Source organism: Palaemon carinicauda, chromosome 3 (assembly GCF_036898095.1).
Source record: "Palaemon carinicauda isolate YSFRI2023 chromosome 3, ASM3689809v2, whole genome shotgun sequence".
NCBI classification, from domain to species: Eukaryota; Metazoa; Arthropoda; class Malacostraca; order Decapoda; family Palaemonidae; genus Palaemon; species Palaemon carinicauda.
The window spans coordinates 197699317-197723169 of NC_090727.1; the positions used below are offsets into that span (position 1 = coordinate 197699317).

Genomic DNA, 23853 nt, shown 5'->3' on the forward strand with positions numbered 1-23853 from the left:
TTGTTTCAAGTATTTCTGAACAGCTAATGGCACTGCAAAATTAAATTGGAAATAATTTTTTTCTTATTACCTTGACTTGTGGGAGAACAGTTTTGGTCACTTGTTCATTAAATCCTTTGAATATCACTTTACCTCTTTTCGGCTAAGGTTCACTTATTTATGTTGCGAAAACTAATCGGGGATATCCTTTTGGGAGGCTTCTCTTTATTATGACTGCTATAGCATAACACCAAATTTTCTCTCCAATTTATATTTGCATGCAAATTTCATTAGATATTTGCTACCAATTTTAAATCAAACATATCACTGAAAATTATAGAAAATTTGCTGAAATGTATTTGTACTTGTACTTAACTATATTGACAGGTACTTGGACTTGAGTCTCTATCAAATCTTCTGTACTTGTACTTGTCCACAAGTACAGTACTTGGACCCAATACCTGCTCTTCCTAGACCTATCCCTGGGAATGCCCAGTTCTGACCCCGAAGACATGGGCCTTTTGCGAGGAAGAGGAAGAAGGTCGCATCTCTTATTTCTTGCACTTTAGCGAAGGTACCTTGAACAGGGTGGTTTCCTCTGGTTATACAGCCACGATGAGGTCCACAAACTCTAATATATGGGAGCTTTTGAAGGCAAATGAGGACAATACAACCTTGAGTGCTTTCTTGCGCATCACAGACGTGGACAGGAGAAATTGGAGGCCCGGAGGATGACATACCTTGTGCCCCACGTTTTTATGTGGGGCTAGCATCCATACAGAATCCTCCTACCAATGCTGATAGGTGAAAGAAGAGCCTGGAGGTGATGGGATAAGTTCTAGTCTCTGCTACCATCTTGTACAAAGAGCAATTGTTCTTCCTTCTCCTACTATGGGGGGGGGGGGCATGTTCCCCAGGCAAATAGTTACATTCTAAGCAGGTCAAGGATTGGGAGCACTGCTGGCCCCATGCTGCGTGGTTGCTCTATCAAAGCACGAATGTACATGCAGACAACACTACACATGGAAATACACAGAGAAAAAATAAAAACACAAAGGTTAGCTTGGGTCATGAGAGTGGCTTGACTGGTCAAGGCTATGACAAGAATGGGGTAACTCGCTTTTCTACACTCACACACAGGATGTTTTAGTTAACCCAACCGGGTTAGTGATAATGTTGTTTATTCGTATTTAAAGGACGAGGGTTTGTATATGTATTGGAACAACTGCAAATATGTACTAACAACTACAAATAATGTGTATAATTATGATATAAAAAAATTAAGTACTTCAAAATAATGTGATAACTTTTAATGTGATATTATGTAAGGAATAAAACATTAAAAATAATGACAACAGAAATTTTAATCTTGTCTAATCCCATCATAATTGAATGGAAATGGCAGCAATCAACGATCAACCCATGCCCTGTAATAAACAAGCACAATCCAGAGGCCACTGAAATTGACTTAGCCTTTACTATTTTTTTTTTCAATATCTCAAAAATTGAATGACCTGTGAATTTCAATAATATTTCTAACTCACAAACTATTGTAGAATTAATTATCTAAACCAGCATTACAATATAATGACATCCAGAACCAGGGTTTGGTGAAAAATAACATCATTTAGTGCATATTTGGATGAGCCTTGAATCATTACGGTATGCAAAATATACTGTATACAAACTCAAATTTTTTTTATACAAGTTGACAGCAGAGTAGCACAGTAATATATTTGATTCCTGGTAAATAACAAATTGAATTAGATATAATGAATTCATTAACATAGACCAAAGACCAAAGACCTTCACCAACACATTCATTGTTCCTTATTTTTTAGAGCCAAATCATCACCTGAAGTCATAACCTCTCTCTACATTTCCAAGAATGTTTAAAACACAAGCACTATGATATGAATTACAAATTCAATGGTCTCTTTCAAATCAGGTAAGTTTTACATAAAATTCAGTTTTGTTTAACCATGTCGAATTCCTTATTTCATAAATAACCTCAATGAAACATAATTAAATTCTTTGGTCATTACTACTGCCTTGCTTGTGAGAATTTTGATATTTATTTCTTAATATCTTTTGTATTTCTTCACATCATATTTTATCTAAAATATTCTGTACTGAACAAACATTTCTTTGCATACTGTATACAAAAATATACATTCAAATGATTTCATGAGTAGGAAAATATTTATTCCTTTTTCAAGTAGTAATTGATATGAAATTCCCAACTTTAAACAATACTATCCTTTATGCATACTTTGACAAAAAGAACAAGCAATGATATATTTTCTACAGTTATATCAGATTTAACAAAACATTATTCAAACTCATAAAGTAAGGCACACTACAAATTACTTCGGTATACAGTGCAACATAACGTCCTATAAATACAAGACTAAAATAAATGTAAATACCAAATCCAGTTTCTCACAAAAACTCCTAAATAACCTAAGAATGATTCACTTTTAAACTAAATGCTGAATACGACCACTGAAAACATAAGACATCAAAACTGATTACCATACACTGAACAGCCTGCCTAAACAGCATTGTCAAGTTGAGTAAAGCACTGAAAGCCTAGAGTCATCTATAAGATAAGAGCAAAATATAATTTAAATTAACAAATGGTACAATACAGTCAAACCTCTCGACATGAAAGAATCAGCTTACGAAATGTTCACTCTGCGAAAGGAGATGCGAAGAATTTTACGACTCGCATTACAAAATATGCTTCGGACAACGAAAGGAGGTACGGTGCGAGAGCCCGACCGTATCCAAGACGGATTTTAAAATTCACGTGCCGCCAGACTGTAAACTCGCTACCGTCCTCCCGCGTTCCCATTGGTTATCTCCCTACTCAGATGCAAGTTACCACCATGAGATCCTGCTCTCCTATTGGTCAGCATCTACTGTACTGTATCCCATCGTGCATCTACGCATTGACATTCCTATGTCTTTCTGTTCCGGCAGCGGTATAGTACACATTGACTTAGTGTTTGTGATTTCGCTTTTGTAACAATTGTACAGTACTGTTATCGTGTGTGATATTACGTTACATCATTAGCCATGGGTCCCAAGAAAGTTGCTGATGTCAAGGGAAAGAAGAGGATGATGTTTTCCATGGAGATGAAGATAGAAATAATCAAGAAATATGAGGCTGGCATGCGGTTAAGTGTGCTCGCGAAGGAATATGGCCGAAATTCGTCTACGATAGGAACGATCCTGAAGCAAAAGGAAGCTATCAAAGCAGCAACACCTTCTAAGGGCATGACTGTTTTCTCCAGCAAGAGGAGCCACGTCAACTATGAGATGGAGAAACTGCTGCTTGTCTGGATAAAGGACAAAGAAATGGCTGGAGACACTATCACCGAAGCGATAATGTGCCAGAAAGCCAGTGCCATTTTCGGTTATCTTGTGCTTGCTCAGGCGAAGCCGACGCAGGAGAAGGAACATTGAAGCAGGAAACCCCAGATTTCAAGGCTTCTTATGGGTGGTTTGAAAAATTTAAGAGACGCTCAGGCATTCATTCGGTGGTGTGTCATGGGGAGGCTGCAAGCTTAAACATGAAAGCGGCCGAAGCCTTTGTTAAGACGTTCGACGAGTTGACTGTCCGGGAAGGCTACAGTCCCAAGCAAGTCCTCAATTGCGACGAGACTGGGCTTTTTCGGAAAAAAAAATACCTCGTCGAACGTACATCAAGGCAGAAGAAAAGAGGCTACCTGGGCATAAGCCTATGAAGGACAGGCTTACCCTTGCACTCTGTGCAAATGCCAGTGGGGATTGCAAGGTGAAACCCCTGCTGGTATATCACTCCAATACTCCTTGAGCCTTCAAGACCCACAAAGTCACTAAGGAAAATCTAAACGTGTTGTGGAGGGCTCATGGAAAAGCCTCGGTAACAAGACAATTGTTCATCAAATGAATAAATATTTGTTTTGGCCCAACTGTGAAAAACTATTTGGAAGAGAAGCGCCTCCCTATGAAATGCCTGCTGGTGCTGGACAATGCCCCTGCTTGGCAGGAGGTTTCGAGGAGCACCTTGAACTCTGCTTGCAAGAAGCTGTGGCCTGGTGCCATCTCCGCACGAAATTTTGAGGGCTTCGACGCAGACCAAACTGAAGAGGACTCCAAAAATGTTGACGATACTGAACCTGTTGCTCAATCTGTAGTTGCCAAGATTGTTACACTCGGGAAGTCCATGGGTCTGGAAGTTGATGAGCTTATCGAGGAGCACCAAGAGGAACTCACGACGGATGACCTGAAGGAGTACTGTAATGAAGTTTGGCCGAGTCATTTCAGGAAAATTTTAAGAAGCAGGCAGAAACAAGCTTCTTTGGACGATTATTTTAGAAAGAAGCCTTCGGTAGAAGCAGACCAAGCGCCAGCTAAGAAACGAAAGAAAAGTGGCAGTGATGCCATTTGTAATGTGTTTCCTAAAATTAAGTGTTAATGTTTTCAGTCATTTATAAATCTGTTTTGTTAAGTTAAGTGTTTACGTTTTCTGCCACTTGTAAACGTTTTCCGTCGTTTTCATCCTCCTCGGACATCGCCTCACTCCAAATGTAAGGTTCCGCATTTTTGTTACTGTAATTTTACTGTTTGCTCTAATTAAACACTTCTTTTTTTTTTTTACAGATTATCAATGGTTAATTTATTATTAAATGATCAAAATACAGTACTTTTCATACATTCAGTACTGTTTAGTGGTGCATATCTTTTTTATAATCATTTAATGTGGTGTTTTTGTAGGGTCTGGAACGAATTAGGCTATTTACATGTAAAAGGCGACTCGCAACACGAAAAAATCACTTTACGAAAGCCCTTACAGAACCAATTAATTTTGTGTTGCGAGGCATTACTGTATTGCAATATTCATACAAAATATGTACCAGTTTGTACTTTGCATTAGCAATGCTTCTTGCTTTAAAATTCAGTAAGAAGCCTCTTGACAGGATTGCTGGATGATTTTCAATAAAAGTTTTTAGTTCTGGAGATTGGCATGGAACCTGAATGAAAAATTCAGAAGCTATTCCTGTTGCAGTTGACATGGTGCAAATGATGGCGATAAAACCTTCTAAATGACAGAATTGTTTTCAATACTTTAGCAATAGTAGATCTTCCAGATATGGGGTAGTAATTGAAATGATCAGAACTGCCACTATATTTTGAAATAAACTAAGCCAATAGACATTCCCACAAGGAAGAACACTTGGAAGTTGATAATTATATGAAACAAAAGCCAAAGCACTTTAATCAGTTCATTTTTGAAGTTAATTATATGAAAAAAATATTGAAACACTTTAATCAGTTCATTTGCACTCTACTAAACCATATTCTATGCCAGTTTTTTTTAATGTTTTCCATCTTATGGGCATTATGAGCAGAAAATATTAGAAACCTTAGAGAATTAGAATGGGGTACAGTAGAAGGACCAGGAACACTAGATCTACATTGTAAAGATCTAGCTGCAAGGACAAATGTCAAAGAATGTAGCCTTTATAATAAAAGAGCAAACTAGCATTTCAACAGAGTCGTTACAAACTTTATTGCCACAGGACAAGAAATGCTTTTCAGCGATTGACCAGATTAGGATATTGGTTTTCTTCTTAGTGAACAGAAACTTTTCTCTAAATTACAGGAGTACTGTGTAATATAAATGGAACTATAGTAGCAGAAGCTAGGAATGACACGCAAGTTCTCTTGGCTGTATGAGGAAGAAGGGTCAAATATGATGTCAGTAGGAAAGTTATAACAAAAGTGGGACAAAAGCCACAGTAAATGAGGTTTAAATTTCAATGTCATCAGATAATAAATTAAATCTGAGAGAAATACAAGCCCAGTAAAATTTCTCAATGAAACCATATCTATCAATGTATGGAAGGAATTAATGAGACCGAAGTAAAAGTTACAGAACAGTGACTTACAGAAGAAATTATAATAGTAGAATAAGGGTATGACATTACTTCGGAGGGGTTAGTACTACACATCTATAATTAACTTTGTTTCATGATTTATTTACTTTCCAATTAATTCATATCCATTCATTTCAACACTTGAATGCTTTTAATAAAAATAGGCAACTGTAATTCATAAAATTATTAAATAACAACCAAAATTACTTCAAGTGACCCAAATACATTGGAGGTTTTGCAAAGCCAAAAGACTTGCATACTTCAGTTAGATTTAGAGATTCTATGCTGAATACCGTTTTCAATGAATGACACTGATATGCTCGGATAAATTTCTTGTATGCTATTTTGGCCTTCTCCTGTATACTTTTGTCTTGATCAATTAAGGTTGTGACCTAGAAAGTTTAAAGAAAAATTAATATAAAGTGAATAAGTACAGTTTAAAGACACTTTTAATGTGTTTGACCAGATAACTTGCCAGGTATTGTGCTCTACAACAGTATATCTGCTTTATACAATTTTCCAAATATGAAGCTACATAGAATTTTTATTTTATTACCTGATTCTGTATATCTTTAAGTTCTCCTCCAAATTCCAACTCTGTAATCTTAACTTTCATGTTATGAAGTACGTCTATAAACTGGTTTTCTTCAGGCCTCAGAAACAATAATGCTTCTCCAATTTCCCCATCACCACGTCCAGTCCGACCAATTCGATGTATGTAATCCTGAAAAAAATTTTGTTAGAAAAAGTACAATAAATTTATTGAAATTTTGACCACAATGTTTGAATATACCTGTACTGTATACACATTTGGCTCATGGGGGCATGTACATACACAACAAAATGCAAATTACCTCAGGTTTATGAGGTGGATCATAAATAATTATCCAATGAACACCAGGTATGTCCCAGCCTCTCTCTGCCATTCCTGTTGTTAATAGGATGCCTCGTTTCAAATCCCAAAACTTTGAATAGGTAGTATTTCGTTGGTTTTGTTTTTCTTGACCCTGTTAAAAGTAAGACTCTTTTATATACGGTAAATAAATGAAGCTTAATAACAAAGTTGGGATTGGATTGGATGAATGGATTTGGGCTATATAGCCCAATGCTGGGAGCCTGGGACCTTTGAGGCCATTCAGCACCCAAATGCATCTAGGGTAAAACCCTATTTACACTAAGGTAAAAGTTAGATAAGGATAGACAGCCCAATTGATAAAAGGAAGCAAGAGCAGAGGTAGAGTAAAGTATATAAAAAGAAAGAACAGAAGTAGAGTAAAGTATGACAAATTCGTAGATAATTTGTATTTTTCCTAACTATACAAACCTTAGCTATTTATTAGAGGTTATACTTTCGGCGGAGCTGAAATGACGAGCATTTAAAATTTAGCGAGGGTTAACTACCCACACCGCTAGTTAGTGGGGGTAGGGGGGGTAGCTTGCTACCACTCCCATTCACACACTTGTGTAGGACTTCAAGGGGGATAGGGATGGCAGGCAAGTTTGCATAAATAGCTAAAGTTTGTATAGTTAGGAAAAATACAAATTAACTACGAATTTGTCATTTGTTCCGTAACTGGAATACAAACCACACTATTTATTAGGGGTGACTCACCCATTAGGAAGGGTGGACGTCCCTGCCAATCTGGCTTTTGGCTTTGCCCGGGGACTTCTTAAACGAGTATGTTAGTACTCAAAAATAAGGAGTCACTGCCCTCGCTAAACCTTGCTACGCAAGCTGTGTGTTGAGACGTGCAAAAGTGTGACTGTCTAGGTAAAGTTATTCCGAGTCTATGTAGGAAAAACCTGACGTACCAAAGACTTCCCAATACCACCTCGCCAGGGTATGGGGACGCAACAGTATTAGCTTAATACTAGGTACACAAGGGAGCATGGTTTACCTGCAGTGGATTGAGGTCAGCTTATGCAGAGAACCAAGGATGCTGTTTTCCCCACGAGAGGGTAGGATGAAGAAAAGAATAAGAGCCAGTCAAATCTTTTCATTCACGCAGACTAAAACCGGGTAACAGTGCCCTCAACCTTCTGCTACTTGTCCAATAAGGAGTTTGAGGTATACAACCAGCTGTTGTGCAGCCACCACCGGACCGATAGAGATCGTATCGAGTTCCTGTGGGTCACGTCTTGCAGGAGAAAGGTTGTGAAAGTCACCTGGAGCATTCACATCCTTTCTTGTAAAACCTGCATCACAGAGTAATCTGCTAAGAAGGACCAGGGGCATAGTTATGCCCCTGACACTGTGAGTCGTCATGTCGAAAAGATGTTTCGGTGATCCTCCTCTAGTCTCTCCCAGTGCTGACAAGAGGAGGGACCCGGGCAGGCAGTTGTCGTTTTCTTTAGGTAAAGTTTTATACCTTACCCTGGGCAAAGTCACGGGTGATCTGGATCGTCCGTTACCTAGTTGAGACTTGTGTAGGATCTGTAACCTCTGAAGACTGTGTCTGGCGACATACTCAGGGACGAAACTGAACATTGTCTTTCGCCCTTCTCAATAATGGGAGATGTCGAAAGAGAGACCATGAAGTTCCTTGACTCGTATGGTTGCTGTCCGAGTGTGTAAAAACATTGTGATCTTAAATCAGGAGAAAATATTTTGCCTGGTGAAGTGGAACATAAGGAAGTCCCTTTAGGGATCGGAGATTTGAACCATGTTCTGAGAGGAAGGTCTCAATTCCGAGTGGGAAAGACAAGTTGTAATTCCGTATGAGTTAGGAAAAGTCTATCGATGAGAGGGTGTCCCTTTCTTTTAGTTTGTAGGTGAAGGATCAAGGTTGAGTGATCATCTTTACCTGTCGAAACTGAATAGGGGGTCTTTTCCTCTTGTATATACTCGAGGATTCCACTATTGCTGGAATCGAGGTATCGAGTGGATAGACACTTTCACAAGACACCAACCTCACAAGACGCAATGCTGCCTGGTAGACTGATGCTGAGGAATTCCTCAGATATCTAGACAACCTTTTCGCAAAGAGGTATTGGGTAGTCTTCAGGCGTACAATCATAGCAAAGCTATAGCTTGTGGTAGGTGTCGAAGTGGGTTATCTGTTATGTGGAGAGGGTTCTCTTGGATACTCTATCAGGAGCTGCAAAAGGTTTGGAGACCGTTCTGCATAATGACATAGCGGAGCTAGGAGAGTCCTTGAGAGGTTGACTGATGTTCTAGCCTTCTTGAGTGCCCTTCTCCAGATAAAACAGGGATGAGACATAAACGTCATTGTTGTACTCACCGTTGTTGCCAGAGAGCCTTGGGGTCTAGGGCTGGTGAGCAACGGTAGCCTGAGATTCAGGAGCGTTGCGAACAGACCCCCTAGTTGGAGGACCTCGTAAAGTCGGGACTTTGTTGGCTACATGGCGATCCAAAGTCCATTCGGTATACCTTATCCGAGATGCTGTGCACAGATTGTCGGCGAGCACGTTCTTCCAGTCTGGAATGAAGTGGGTTGATAGTGTTACTGAACGGACTTTGGCCCATCTTAGTGTTTATACTATTAGATGGGAAGAGGCTACAAGCAAGTTCCTTCTTGCTTGTCGATATGAGTCTCTTTGTGGTGTGTGGTGTGTCATCCATCACATCACTGAATGGTCTGTTACGAACCGATGAGGCTGCTGAAGGACCGGAAAGTTGGCCTTCATCTCCTAAGAGATTTAAGTGAAGGTACCTTTGGGCTCTGTCCAGAGGGCTGAGGTCGTGTGGTGCAGCACTATGGTCCCTCCTTTCTTCTTTTTTCCGACTCAAGTCTCTTAGAATGGAAGTCGTTCTCGTTTCGAGAAGGTTTTGTGGAGATTGGTGTCTAGAATCATTCCCAGATACACCCAGTCTCCTGGGAGGGAAGTAGGGAAGACTTCCGTAGGTTTACCCTGATCACTGGATCTTGGTAAAAAGACTTCAGAAGTTCCAGTGTTAATGCAAGGTTGCCACTGAGTCTGCTAAGGTCAGTCAGTCGTCCCGAGAGAGGAGACAGAAGCCGATCCTGTGAGACCAGGATGGGTGTAATGGAAAGACCGAAGCACAGTGCCTTGAACTGGTGTTTCTTGTTTGTCTAGACTGAATCTTCCAACCTTCCTAGATGGATGGTTTGGACCTGGGAGTAAGTGTCCTTTAGGTCCAGAGTGCAAATGAAGACCTGAGGTCTTATCCCTTGTTCGAACTCCAACATGGTGTGGACATCGACCCAAAGGGACAGCTCTTTGCTGATCCTTTTGCATGGAAGATTGTCGACGCTGGAGTCTTGACTCGTGTCGTAAAGGATTAGGCGCGATACCCAGTGTAAGAATTCTTCTCTGAGAGAGAATTTCTTTAACTAACAGAAGGAAGGCAACGCTTAGCCTTACCATGCGCCCTAATGGGATTGATGCTATTCCTTAGAATAGAATCAGTCTGGCGAATGTTAATCAATGGTTAACCGTTGGGTATCATGGTCACTGTACAGTTGGAGAGTGCTTGCAAGTAACTCCCTGTTGGAAAGCCGTTGATGAGGATTGTCGAACGTTTGCCAATCACTTTAGTGTGATGGCGAATGGCCAGTAGCGAGGAGCATGTTGTATACCTTCTGATCTAGGAACTACAGGAAGCGGTTGACTAGTAAGTTCGAGTTACGAACTGCTGGCAAATTGCCGATGACCGATGAATCAGCGGTCTGTGAGCCGATGGTGAGTTCCAGATCAGCAAGCTGATTATGGTGCCCCCTGGTTGGTCAAAGATGAGCAAGCTGAAGATGGGCTGGTCAGAGATCAGCGAGCTGAGTTCAATGATCGAAGAAAGATGAGCTGCCCATCGGTGATGTAGTGATCAGCAAGCTGATGACTGGTTATTGACTAGTAATCGGTGATTGGAAACGCTAGCAATTGGAGATCGTTAGTCATTGGAGGGACTAGAGGTCAAAGATCAGCATTGAGCTTGCAATTGGCGATCTGGTGATCGGCGACCTAGCGATCAGTAAACTGTGAACTAGCCATCAACAAACAGTGATCTAGAGATCAGTCTGTTGATGCTTTCCTGTTTGCTGACGGTGGTCTGTCAAGGAAAAAGAAACTTCCGAAGAGACAAGGACCAAGGATTCCCCATTTCGATTCTCCTTGTAGGATGGAATCTTCGGGATCTTGAATCCTTCTGTGAAGCCTTATTCCTCTTTTCCCAGTGGCAATGTTTATATGTTTGCGGGGAGGAATAGGGCAATGATGACATGTCCAAAAAGTTTTATTCCTTTTACTGACAATTGCGCGAGTGTGTAGGAGAGTACTGTAGCGATGGCACACAGGATGATGCTGGTGCTTCATATCTGCCTGGAGAGCAGGCAAGCGCTGATTCTTAGGCAAGAGCTGGTGCATTGGATCTGCGAGCCTTTACTCTTTGGCAAGAGCTGGCGTATTGGATCCGGGACCGTAACTGCGTAGGAGGGCGCAGGAAAGTCAGGAAGAGCGCTGGCGCGCAGTAAGGCACTGTGTAGTTTTGTGCATTCTCCCTAGAATGCGCCGAAGCATGTGACTGGTTGCGCAAGGGTGGGTACATTGGCGCGTGCGTGAGAGTACTACGTGGAGACTGTTGGCGTGCGCATGCGGAAAACCATCGGCGTCCGCGCGCAGAAGACCGTCGGCGTCCGCGGAAGGCTGCGTGCGCGCACTCAAGATTATTGGACCGTGCACGCGCGAAGGCCGTCGGCGCGCGCACGCGGTAGACTGTTGGTGAGCTCACGCGCCCGCAAGATTGTTGGCGCGCGTGTAGGAGACCATCGGCGCCCGCACACAATACTGTTGGTGCGCGCGCGGAAGAAAGTTGGCCCGTGTGCGTGCAAGACTATTGGCGCACGCGCAAGAGCATTGGCGCTTGCGCGCTTGGAAAATCATCGACGCGAGCGGGAGACCATCGGTGCGTGCGGGAGACCATCGGCGCCCGCGCGCGGAAGATCGTCAGTGCGAGCGCAAGAGCATTGGCGCTCTCACTCGTGGAAAATCGTTGGCACACGCGCAGAAGATCGCCAGTGCACGAGCGCACGCAAGACTATTGGCGCGCGTACGGACCATCACCACCCGCGCGCGGAAGATCGTCGGCGCGCCCGCGTGCAAGATTGTTGGCACTCGCGGAAGACTATTGTCGCGCGCATGCAAGACTATTGGCGCGCGAGCGCGTGCAAGAGTATTGGCGCGCGAGCGCGTGCAAGAGTATTGGCGTGCGCACTTGTAAGACTATTGGCACACGCGTATGCAAGACTATTGGCGTGCACGTGGGAGACCATCGGCACCCACGTGGGAGACCATCGGCACCCGCGCGGGAGACCATCGGCACCCGCGAGCGGAAGATCGTTGGCGCTCGCGCGCGTGAGACTGTCGGAGAGCGCGAGCGAAAGATTCGCATGCGAAGGTAGCACTAATAGGTTGGCAGGTCAGCTGGTAGGATGACCAGTGGCAGGACAATCAGGAACTGGGATGTACCCTTGTTTAAAAAAGGGCGAGTATCCACCGATGGGGACCGTAAGCAGGTCTGCGTTAGAGTCCAGGACCGAAGTCCAAAGGACTACGTTGCAGCACAAGGTTGCGCTGGTAGATCGGTAGGTCAGCTGGCAGGACGATCAGGAACTGGGATGTGCCCTTTGAAAGGGCAAGCATCCACCGATGGGGACCGTAAAAAAGGTCCATGTTAGAGTCCAGGACCGAAGTCCAAAGGACTACGTTGTTGCACAAGGTTGAGGTCCTGGTAGGTCTGCTGCGCTGGTAGGTCTGTTTGATCCTCCGAAGAGGTGTCTCTATGAGTGGCCTCTCTCGCGAACGAGAGAGGTGAATCAGCAAGCTGACCTTTAACGGTAGCGATCCTTCGAAGAGGAGTCTCTATGAGTGGCCTCTCTCGCGAACGAGAGAGGTGAACACTTCGTAGAAGAGACTAGAAGACGCCCATGATGATGCCCCGTGAGGGCCGGTGGATCAGCAAGCTGACCTTAACAGTAACGATCCTCCGAAGAGGAGTCTCTATGAGTGGCCTCTCTCGCGAACGAGAGAGGTGAACACTTCGTAGAAGAGACTTGCCAAGACTGTGCTCTGCCCCTGAAGGAAGAGAAACTCAGCAAGGGGGGAGAGAAGTCTGGGCGAAGGCAGCAACAGCAGTTGGAGACGATGAATTTATTAAGATGTGGGAAGTTCTCTCTCTGAAGGGAGAAACAACCTCACACCTGGGGAGGAAACTTCCCTCGGAAGGGAAGTTGTCCAACCCCTGGAGGCGAACCTCCTTTAGCGTTCTAAGATGATCTGAAGTGCTAGTCATGTAGTCACGGGAGTACTTCTAAGAGAAGGGATGACGCCCATGATGACGTCCTCTGAAGGACGGCAGTGACAGCAGATTCTCCACGCATGAACAGAACAGCTCTGCTTCGTTGGCACTCTTAGTCGAACGAAGAAAAACTGCATAGTTAACTGGGAAAAAAAAATAAAATTAATCAAATATTTAACAGAAATTCCCTAGGGAGGAACTCCGAAGAGGAGCCCTGAGGGAGCAACATAAAATAAGTATTGCGCCGACAAAAAATTAATTATTTAACAAATTCCCCAGGAGGAATTCCGAAGAGGGGAAAGAATAAAATTAAGTATTGCGCCCTTCCTTCCCCAGTCGACATCCACGGGAGAAGGGGGGAGCGGAGTAACTGTAATAAAAACAGAATTACAATTATTTAAATCAGCTAAGAATATTCACTAATAGTGAGAACCACTGACCCTCCGAAGGCAAGTGTTCCCCACGGAGAAAGCTGAAAAGTAAAAATACGATTATATTTTCACTAAAAATAACTGAGACAAACAATCGGAAGAGCAACCTAACCCGTGCACGGGAAAGGAGCTTCCCCAATAGTACGCCGTTGTAGTAAAGGTGAACGACCTCGAGGAGAGAGAGACCGTAGTCAATCTTTGAAAGGTCACATTCCCTTCGCTCAGAATCCATGTTTCTCGTAGGAAAAAAGGAAAAGGCGAAGACAATAGTTGAATGAAGAGGGTCCAGGCGAAGACGATTCCCCTGCGGCGGCCGAGTTAAGGTTATATGCCGACGGGAAGACCGATGGACCAGAGAGGGAGAGGTCGTTCCCCACGAAGTGGAACTGTGCTGGCCTTGCTACTATGCAAGTTTCGTTGTCGTATATGTATCACACACACAGCACAAACACTGAAAAGGAAACTTACCACATTTCTATACACATATATATACATAAACATTAAGAATGTTTTCATATACTGTACAGTATATACAAGTATAAGAAAAAGCAAGTTAAAAGACAAAAATTAATGGCAGTCCAGAATAGGCGAGGAGTGAGAGAGGAAACAACCGCTCTCGATCCGAGCCAAAAGTAAAGTGACTAAATCACAGGTGTGTGAACGTGAGTGGTAGCAAGCTAACCCCACCTATCCCCGCTAACTAGCTGTGTTGGTAGTTAACCCTCGCTAAATTTTAATGGCTCGTCATTTCAGCTCCGCCAAAAGTACAACCCCTAATAAATAGTGTGGTTTGTATTCCAGTTACGGAACAAACATAAAGCAAGTGCAGCTAGAGGGTAAAGGAATGCAGCAATGACCCCATAGTAATGCTTACTGTGCCCCATGAGAGATACACAAATGGCCGTACCCCCTATAGGTAATAAGAAAGTTTATATAGATTCTCATTCTTTTAAAGAAGTACAGAAGAAGGTATTAGTACTGTTTTATATTATTTATATCAGAGTGAATGTTAACAATCATAAAAATCTAATATAAATATACAAATGACTGTCCCTATAAAAACTACAACATATTCTTCAAGTTCACTACAGTAAGTGTTAAAAATCATGAAAATCTAACAAAAAGATGAAAATGACTGTCTCTATAAAAACTTCATGTTCACCATTTTCTTCTCTTAAATATAACTTTACTTTCATTTACTCCTTATACAGTACTTTTGACAACTCCTGTCCATCTACCATGCATTATCACAGCTGTATACAATGAAAAATGGTTCTGAAAACACTTTTGCAGCAAATAACTCAAGAACTTCAATAGTATGGGTAATCCATAAGGTAATTTATACCATTAAGATAATGTAAATCCTTCAGCAGAAAGTAGAAGCACTTACCATAGAATATAGAACAGGAAGCTCAAAATGTGCTAACACTTGATTATGGAACTTGACAGATTGACAGGAGTTGAAGAAAACTATAACTTTCTTCTTTCGAAGAGTTTTCAAAACTGTGATGAGCATTGACAATCTATCACTTGCTCCTACCGATATATAGCCTGGAATAAGGTTAGAAATCTTTAGAGAACATCACACTAAACATATGTCTAAGACTTTTGCAACAATAAAACATTGAACTTTCTCATTGAGAAAAATAAAGGTACTGTATATGATAAGTTTTAAGAAATTAAAGCAATGAATGCTTATTTACACCATATCTTTCACAGTTACCTACACATTTAATGCCCAGTAATGTCTAATAAAATCAGGATTCATTTAGATAAAGCCTTTCAAAAACTGACAATGTAAATCACTCAGCCATTGTCAACCATTTAAAATCTTCTGTTAACTTGATTAAAAGTTTTCATTTCTCTATGACAATTGTATGTCTCTTGACACACTTTTTTTTATAAGTAATTTTCATTCTTCATGTCATATGTAACTACTATTTTATTAAAATAAACCTACAAGAGATTCCTCTGATTTGAAACTGACTCGCTATATGACTTTTTGCTGAACTCTTAACTAATAACAAACAGTGAATTTTGGAAAAAAATTACCTGGAAAGTCTAAATTCATAAGCCCATTAAGATATTTACTCTATATACAGTATATATACCAGATGTTATCAAACAACTTTTATATCCCTAACAAATCACTGTCTTTCCTCGCCAAAATGGGTATGTGGAACGGTAGTAGGACATGATGCCGAATGCACTTATGCAGAAAGACAAGAGGCCGAAGCCAAGAAGCCGAACGGACAAGAAGCAGAATAGTCATGAAGCCGAACGGACAAGAAGCCGAACAGTCATGAAGCCGAACGGACAAGAAGCCGAACAGACATAAAGCCGAACGGACAGGATGAAGAATGGATAATTTAGTTTCACGACACATTCAGTTTTATGAGGTATAAATAATATGAACTCGGAAGCATTTTATGCAACTTTTTTATTGGAACAATGTCATTCAAATGTAAAATTATTTAAATGATTATAAATCGCAACATAATAATGAAGAAAAACTAACTTTTATTTAACTAAAAATTTAAATGTTCCTTAATCACAAAATAAAAATGGAGAAAAAATAACTAAAATTTAACAATAAATTTGAATGGAGAAAAAAAAAAACACTTTTATTTAACTAAAAATTGTATGCTAAGGCACGTAAGAAACCAAGACCGTCTTCTTTGTTATACGAATTACAAATAGACTTGATTCTTTTGTTGATGGCGTCATATTTTTGGTTGTCCGCGAAATATCGATTCCCATAGATGCTTGTTCAATTAGAACTTCATTTGAAGCTTGTTCTTTCCTTATAATTCTAAGAAGCTTGGGTATTGTGGGATGCACTAGATTAAGTCTTTTTTTGAAAGCCGCATGCCAACCTTCAAGAGAATTGTTAGTTCTGGGTAAATTATCCATAACTCGAGAGTGCACAGACCATAATTCTACAACGAAAATAGCCTTCTTTCTCCTTCCTCGTTGAACTACTCCTAACCATATTCTCTCAAAATAAACTAGAAAGTCGCTTATCATTTCTTCGATTGCGGGATCTAATTGATCAATGAATTTGTCAAATAATTCTTGAATATCTGCTGGTGGAGCAAAAGCAAGAGCCTGCAATTGTTTAATTAGGTGTACATTATCAGGTTCAGCATACCAGTTTTGCAGTCCAGAGGCTTGAATGTTGCGCCAAATGCATTGGCCAAAATGAAAAAAGCAACCTGAAATTGATGTGTTTGGAAAATTTGTTCCATCTCCGAACCACGTTTGCTTTTTTGATAAAAGGTCCAAATTTGTTTGGGTAGAATAGATAACAACGGCATCACTTTCATGCATCAAAAAGTTTTCTCCTCTCGTTATTACGTCTAAATCTTCCTCTACTTGTATTTTTCTTGCTCTTCGTATGGTTCTTTGAAGTGTTTGTGGCTTGGGTAGTGCTCCAGCAACACTAAGTGGCAATTCTTCCGTTGCATACCTAATTATGCTGCTCGTAACTTCACCCGAATGCTCAGCTGTACTCTTCATTCCATCGCATATTTTAAGAACAGAATTCCTAGCCCTATCAGGAGGATGAGAATGATCACACACAGAACTTTGTATTTCATCATCAATAGTTTTAAGTCTAGCACTACACTCGTTGCGTTTTTCACACCGCCAATATGTTGTGCCATTAGCTGTTTTATCCACAATGTAAGCATAACCGCTTAAAAGAAGTTTTCTTCCTCCTCGTCCTGTTTTAACGAACTCCATGACCAATCTGAAGGGATAGAAAATATTGAAAACAAGAAACTGAAGGGATAGAAAATTTTCGAAAACAAAAATAGAAAAAGTCATTTTCCTTTGTTGACATCTGGTAATTGTTTTCCTTTTTGAGGCTTATGTTTGTATGCTAATTTATGGTAGCTGGCTATTTTACAACAAACCAAGAATTTTTTCAATATTATTCATTCTGTCCGTTCGGCTTCATGACTGTTCGGCTTCTTGTCCGTTCGGCTTCATGACTGGTCGGCTTCTTGTCCGTTCGGCTTCATGACTGTTCGGCTTCCTGTCCATTCGGCTTCTTGACTTCGGCCTCTTGTCTTTCGGCATAAGTGCGTTCGGCACCATGTCCGCACACGATGTGGAACAGAATGTATAACATCTAGTGTAAAAATAAATGGTTCTGAAATACGGCAAAGACAAAATCAACTTTCCACCCTCCAATTCTCATCACAGGGGTTGACATGTAAATCTATTAAGAAGTCCATCTGATACTGCACTAATCTTAATAGCTCATCTGTTAACAGTAAAAAGAAAACCGTTCTATCTGTGAGGTCTTTAAAAAGAAACACTTAAAAACTTTAAAACTAGAGTAACATTTCTTCCTATGTTACCCTCATCCCTTCTGATAACCGTAGGGAATTAAAAAGTACAATGCCAGAATACATTCTTAACACTGAAAAAGACAATTTACACCATTTTACAGTACTTGCAAAGCTTCTAGGGTATGGTCTAAAGCTATGTAATATAAATATATAATTCTTCAAACCCAAATTTCAACAATTTATCCAAATTAAATGTTGGTACTGAACAAGGGATGGTTGTAGGCCAGAAGCATTCTACAGGTCTCATTTACCAGGAAAAATAGATATACACTGAACTGGTAGGACCTATTATTTCTATCTGTCCTGCTGGCAGTACAGCATAAAACCTTCTAGAGCGGAATCCTTACGGCTTCCCATCATTACCAAATGAATCTGTTGTAGGTGGAAATTCAAAAGCTTAGTAACCAATGGACCATGAGGCTTATGCATGCCTCAAAATATTCACTAAGTAAAATATTGTCACTGGCACTAAACAAAGAGAATGCAGATCATGATCACCCAAAACAAATTTCTATGCACAAAAGCACAGCTATTACTTATAAAACAAAACAAAAATTATACCAACAATCTGAGTGTTGTTATTTCTAAATAAGCATTTTACTTACCTTTAATTAATCAGAAAAACAATACAGTTTATCAATATATGGTTCTGAGTGAATTATAAATAGATATTCATTTTTTCAGAATTGTTTTAGGCTTGTCAGCCCACCTTCAAGTTTTTAAAACTACAGAAAATGCATCAAATCTCTACTTACTTTGCTTGACTTGCTCAGTAGTTGGCAATGATTTTGCTTCGGTGCTTATGCACATAAATTCCCCTTCCTCTTGTAAAACATCCTTAGCCAGTTTTAAACAATCATCAGCAACAGTAGCACTCACTAAAATTTTCTGCAGTTTTTCTGAAAAATAGCCAGAAAACCTTTACTGATTTCCAGAGGAACCAACTCCTTTTAGCAAATCAGTATACAGTAATGTATTTGGAGAGCCAAAATCTACTTGAAATTCTTCCAAACCAAACTAAGAAACCGTATGTGAACAATACCTGTTGGAAGATGTGAATAAATCTTCCGCAAGTGATCTGTGTGAGTTCCATCATCAAGTAATTTGTCTGCCTCATCAAGGATGAGTACCTTCAACTTCTTGACTTTAAGAATAGTGCCTTTTCCTGGCTTCAGTACTTTACAGAGTCTCCCAGGTGTTGCTACTACAATTACTGCACCTATTGTGAGAGTAAATAAATACAGGTGAAAAATCATGTCATAACTGTGAGTTTTATTCAGTTACACTATAATTTCAAGTAAATTGTTTTATTTTCATTTTCAAATATGGTATTTTTAATCTATAATAAATTTTTAAATATACTTACCTGGTAGTTACATATATAGAGCTTAAATCTCGCGTTTCGACGCGGCACGACAGAGAATTCAAATTCATGGCGATCGCCGCCATGACAGTAGGTGGTCATACATGACCGCCATCACTCGTAGGTTATCAGAACCATTCCCAACATTCTTCAGAAATGCCATGTCTCTGTTTTCAGAGGGGAGGAGGGAGGGCCCTTTTATATATGTAACTACCAGGTAAGTATATTTAAAAATTTATTTTATAATAAAAATACCATTTTTACATATGTAACTTCCCTGGTAGTTACATATATATAGCTGATTCGCACCATTGGTGGTGGGTTGAAAACCTCTTCGTATAATTATTAATAACTACAAATAGTAGTACTAACAATCTAGTTTTAATCTGATAAGGAAGCTGGCTTCACAATGATACTGCCTCATTTCGCCTGCAATCCTTAAGAGATTCAGTGATCCACTCAGGGGGCTGTAAAAGTCTCTTGGGGCTGCCACAAGGTCCTCAACCTTAGCGTGGCTAGACCACCACCCTTGCAAACTAGGCATAGCCAAGGATACTGATTCTGGCGTTCCAACCTGATAAGGAAGCTGGCTTCACAATGATACTGCCTCATTTCGCCTGCATTCCTTAAGAGACTCAGCGATCCACTCAGGGGGCTGAAGAGTCTCTTGGGGCTGCCACAAGGTCCTCGACCTTAGAGTGACTAGACCACCATCCTTGCAAACCTGACATAGCCAAGGATACTGATTCTGACCACCTACATCAGAAATTTTTTTTTTTTCTTTTTATTTAAACTAGCTTGAGTTGCATCCCAGATTGACGGAAGGGTGTGACAACTCTCACAGACAACCTGTGAACACATTAAAACTAATTTGATTTGCATCCTAGATTGACGGAAGGTTGCGACAACCTTCACAGACAACCTGTGAACACATTAAAACTAACTTGACTTGCATCCCAGACTGACGGAAGGCTGCGACAACCCTCACAAACAACCTGTGAACACAAGTACAAGAGAAAAGGCAAGGGTATATATTAAGTTATCGGGAAGAGGCAGTAGACCCTTCTCCAACTACGAAGCCGGAGGTAACGTACGGACCCAGGGAACAGCAATCCTCATACTGGGTCTGGACATCTTTGAGATAGCAGTCTGTGAAGATTGATTTACTTCGCCAGAAAGTAGGCTCCAAAATTGACTTCATTGACCTATTGTGTTTGTAAGCCATAGAAATTGCTACAGCTCTAACCTCGTGTGGTTTTACCTTAAGGATAGGGAAAACTTCTTACTCACAATCCTGGAGAGTTTGCCTTATTAAATCCTTAATGAAAAAAGCCAGGGTATTCTTTGATAAAGGCAAAGAGGGCTTTTTAACTGAGCATCAGAGGCTGTCTGTCTCGTCTTTGAAAAGAAAGCCTAGCTGAAGGGAACAAATTGCATTGTCTCCATTAAAGCCCATCTTCTTGCTGATGGCTTTTAACTCTCCTAATCCTTTGACTGTAGCCAATGAAATTAGGAAAAGAGTCTTCTTGGTAAGATACTTCCAAGACGCCTTGTCCAACTGTGCAAACCTACTTGAGGTTAAAAAGGCCAGAACTACATCCAGGTTCCACGAGGAGGTTGGATTGTCCTTCCTCTTAGTCGTCTCAAAAGATCTAATGAGATCTGAGAGATCCTTGATACCTGACACGCCAATGTGTCGGTTACAAAAGACGGAGGTTAGTATGCTGCGGTAACCCTTGATGAAAGGCACAGCTAGCTTCTCTTTTGTACGCAGATACAACAGAAAAATCTGCTATATTGGCTATAGAGGTATTGGTAGAGGAAAGACTATTATTCCTGTACCACACTCTTTATATGTCCCTCTCGGAATAGTAAACCCTAATAGTGGTAATGATCTTGGGTTATCTACCAGCCACTCCATTTCCGCAACCCAATGTCTCATGGGCCAAAAAGGAGCTATCATGGTTATGCGGACGTTGGGCGAATCCCTGAATCTTTTCAGGACTCTGTCCACGATCTTGAATGGCGGAAAAGCATACACGTTTAGACCTTCGCAGTTCTGAAGAAAAGCGTCCACTGCGGCTGCTTCCTCGTCTGGTACTGGAGAGCAAAATACCGGCAACCTCTATGTCATTTGTGAGGCGAAGAGGTCTATCAAGTGTTGACCCTACAACATCCAAAGGTTGGTGCACACCTCGTGATGTAAGGTCCATTCTGCAGTAAGAACTTGCCTTCTTCTGCTGAGCAGATCCGTCCTGACGTTTTTCTCCCCTTCTACGAAGTGGGTAAAGAGGGCTTGGTGAATGGCCACTAGCTCTTTGATATTTATGTGTCATTTCCTCTGAGACTCTATCCACAGATCCCTGTCGAGAATCGTACGCGTCAAACAGGGACGAAATCGACCTCTCTAGTTCAGACAGACCAGACACTTGAAGCGCGCTGTGTGCGCAAACTAAACTGTGTGCGCAAACTAAACTGTGTGCGCAAACTAAACTGTGTGCTGATTGCTGCGAGGGATCGTCAACCGTAGCCGGGTGACCACCAGGGGAAAGTCCTTGCAACATTTCCGGAGTGCCTTGAGCGCGATCTGAACCGATTATCATCCCCAGAAAAAAAAAAAAATTATGTGAGGGTGTTATTTAAGATTTGGCCAGGTTACCATCAGACCTAACTGTTGCGTTAAGGGCATTATCCTTTGAAGAGCCTCCAGACACTTTACTTGTGATTCTGCTCTGAGTGGTCAGTCGTCCAGGTACAAAGAAAATCCTTACTCCCTTTATGTGAAGTCAGGGAGCCACGTTGGACATCACCCGGGTAAAAAACGTACTTGTACAATGGACTGACGTCCAGAACAGGTTTTCACCCCCCCCCCCCGAGCTTTTCGGAACTAGGAAAAGTATGTTGTAAAAACCGCTCCAAGGAGATGTCCTCTACATTTCTATGACTGATTTCGACAGCATAAGGCTCACTTGTTCTTAAAGAGTTGCTGCTTTGTTTCCTGAGTGGACTGTTGTCAACTCTAAGGGTATCAACGACATGGGAGGCATAACACGTCTCACTTTTTGATTCGGTTTGTTGTCATAAGAATCTGCGAGTTTGACCTCCAGTCGCAATCTTATGAGTTCCCCTTGAAGGGGCTCTCCAACGAAAGAGCTGACGAGTGGGAAGAGCCTCCTTTTGTATCCTTGCTAAAAAGCTAGCTGGGAGGACTTACTTAGAAGTCCTAGAGAAAAAATCTTGCGCAGCCTGTTAATCTCCGAACAAGGGACAAACCTGAAGATAAGAAGGAACAACACATAGTCCTCTTTTTAAGAACTCCTGCCGTGAAAAGGGGCGGAAAGTTCGATGGGGCCATCCCTCCCGGCCTAATCCAGAGGCAATCAGATACATCTGGGCCTCGTTCTTAGGGTCTGCGGCTTCTGCGAGAGTTCCGAGAGTCCAGTCCGTAAGGCTGAAGACTTCTATTTGTCTAAAGTTTCCTTCAGCCGATGGTCCATTTCAGAATTGGACCACATAAACTCCGACTTGCTCATGGTTGACCTGAGTGAGGAGTCAGCAAGTCTGGAGAAGTCTCCCTGGGAGGAGGCAGGAACTCCCAAACCAAGAACTTCCACCAGACAAATACCACAAACTAGATCTAGAAGCCAGTCGAGTTTGATGAAAAGAAAAGGGAGGCCTTCCCTAGATCCTTTCTCTTGGACATCCATTGGTTGAGAGTTGAGAAAACTCTCTTAACCGATCTAGCCAGGACCATATTCTTGAAGGAGGATGTTTTCGGGGTCTGCCCTTCAAAAACTGAGAGGGCGGGCTCTGAAGCATAGTTTGAGAAAAAAAATCTTCGGGATACAGAGATGTTAACACTGTTTTTTTTTTCTTTTTTTTTTTTAAATCAGCTGTCTGTAATGAATCCTGAGATTCGTCATCTAATTCGGCTAATGGAACATCGATTCCCTGATTCGAATGAGTAGGAGACAAAACCGCGTCATCCTGTCGGTTATTGTCTTCCAAAAAGAATTCATCTTATCCTGAAGAAATCTCGTGAAGGATATCGTCCAGTTGCAAAGAAGCATCATGTTTATGTACTGTAAGCCTCGAGGGAGAGACAGGTTCCAGTGCTTCCAGCATAAGATCATCATGCTGTAAGGAAGCATCAACATCTGTAAACCCATGCGAGGGAAAATCTTGATCGCGTGCGTCCAGCATGTTGTATGTCAACAGCGTGACGCGAGGGAGCATTAGTTGCGCGTTCAGAAAATCGCGAAGGAGAGATAAAAAACTTGTCTATCCTGTTGCGAGGACAAGTCCCGACTATATGAGTCCATCATAGGTCCAGATTGAGACTGTTATATGTTTCCATGAGAGGTATCAGTCTAATGCATGCGTCCCAAATGCCGTGAGTCTGCCGTGAGCCGTGAGGAAGTGTTAATATCGCGTCCAGTCAATCACAAAGAAGAGACAACTGTTTGTCTACAGCGTCCAGCATATGTCCAGACTGCCGCATGCGTCCACTTTGCCGTGAATT

At 41.4% G+C, this 23853-nt stretch overlaps 1 protein-coding gene across 12 annotated transcripts in view; it reads right to left on the reverse strand.

The window, feature by feature from the left end:
• Positions 1 to 1325: 1325 nt before the first annotated feature.
• LOC137638835 (uncharacterized) overlaps positions 1326 to 23853 on the reverse strand; it is a 231181-nt gene continuing 208653 nt past the window's right edge. For all 12 annotated transcript variants that reach the window (XM_068371231.1, XM_068371230.1, XM_068371236.1 and 9 more), the window contains 6 exons: positions 19011 to 19187; positions 18724 to 18867; positions 15001 to 15161; positions 6761 to 6913; positions 6463 to 6630; positions 1326 to 6298 (listed from right to left, as the gene is read on the reverse strand). In XM_068371231.1, coding sequence (XP_068227332.1) covers positions 6110 to 6298; positions 6463 to 6630; positions 6761 to 6913; positions 15001 to 15161; positions 18724 to 18867; positions 19011 to 19187 — 992 coding nt within the window. In that variant the 3' untranslated portion in view covers positions 1326 to 6109. The remainder of the gene's footprint in view (positions 6299 to 6462; positions 6631 to 6760; positions 6914 to 15000; positions 15162 to 18723; positions 18868 to 19010; positions 19188 to 23853) is intronic.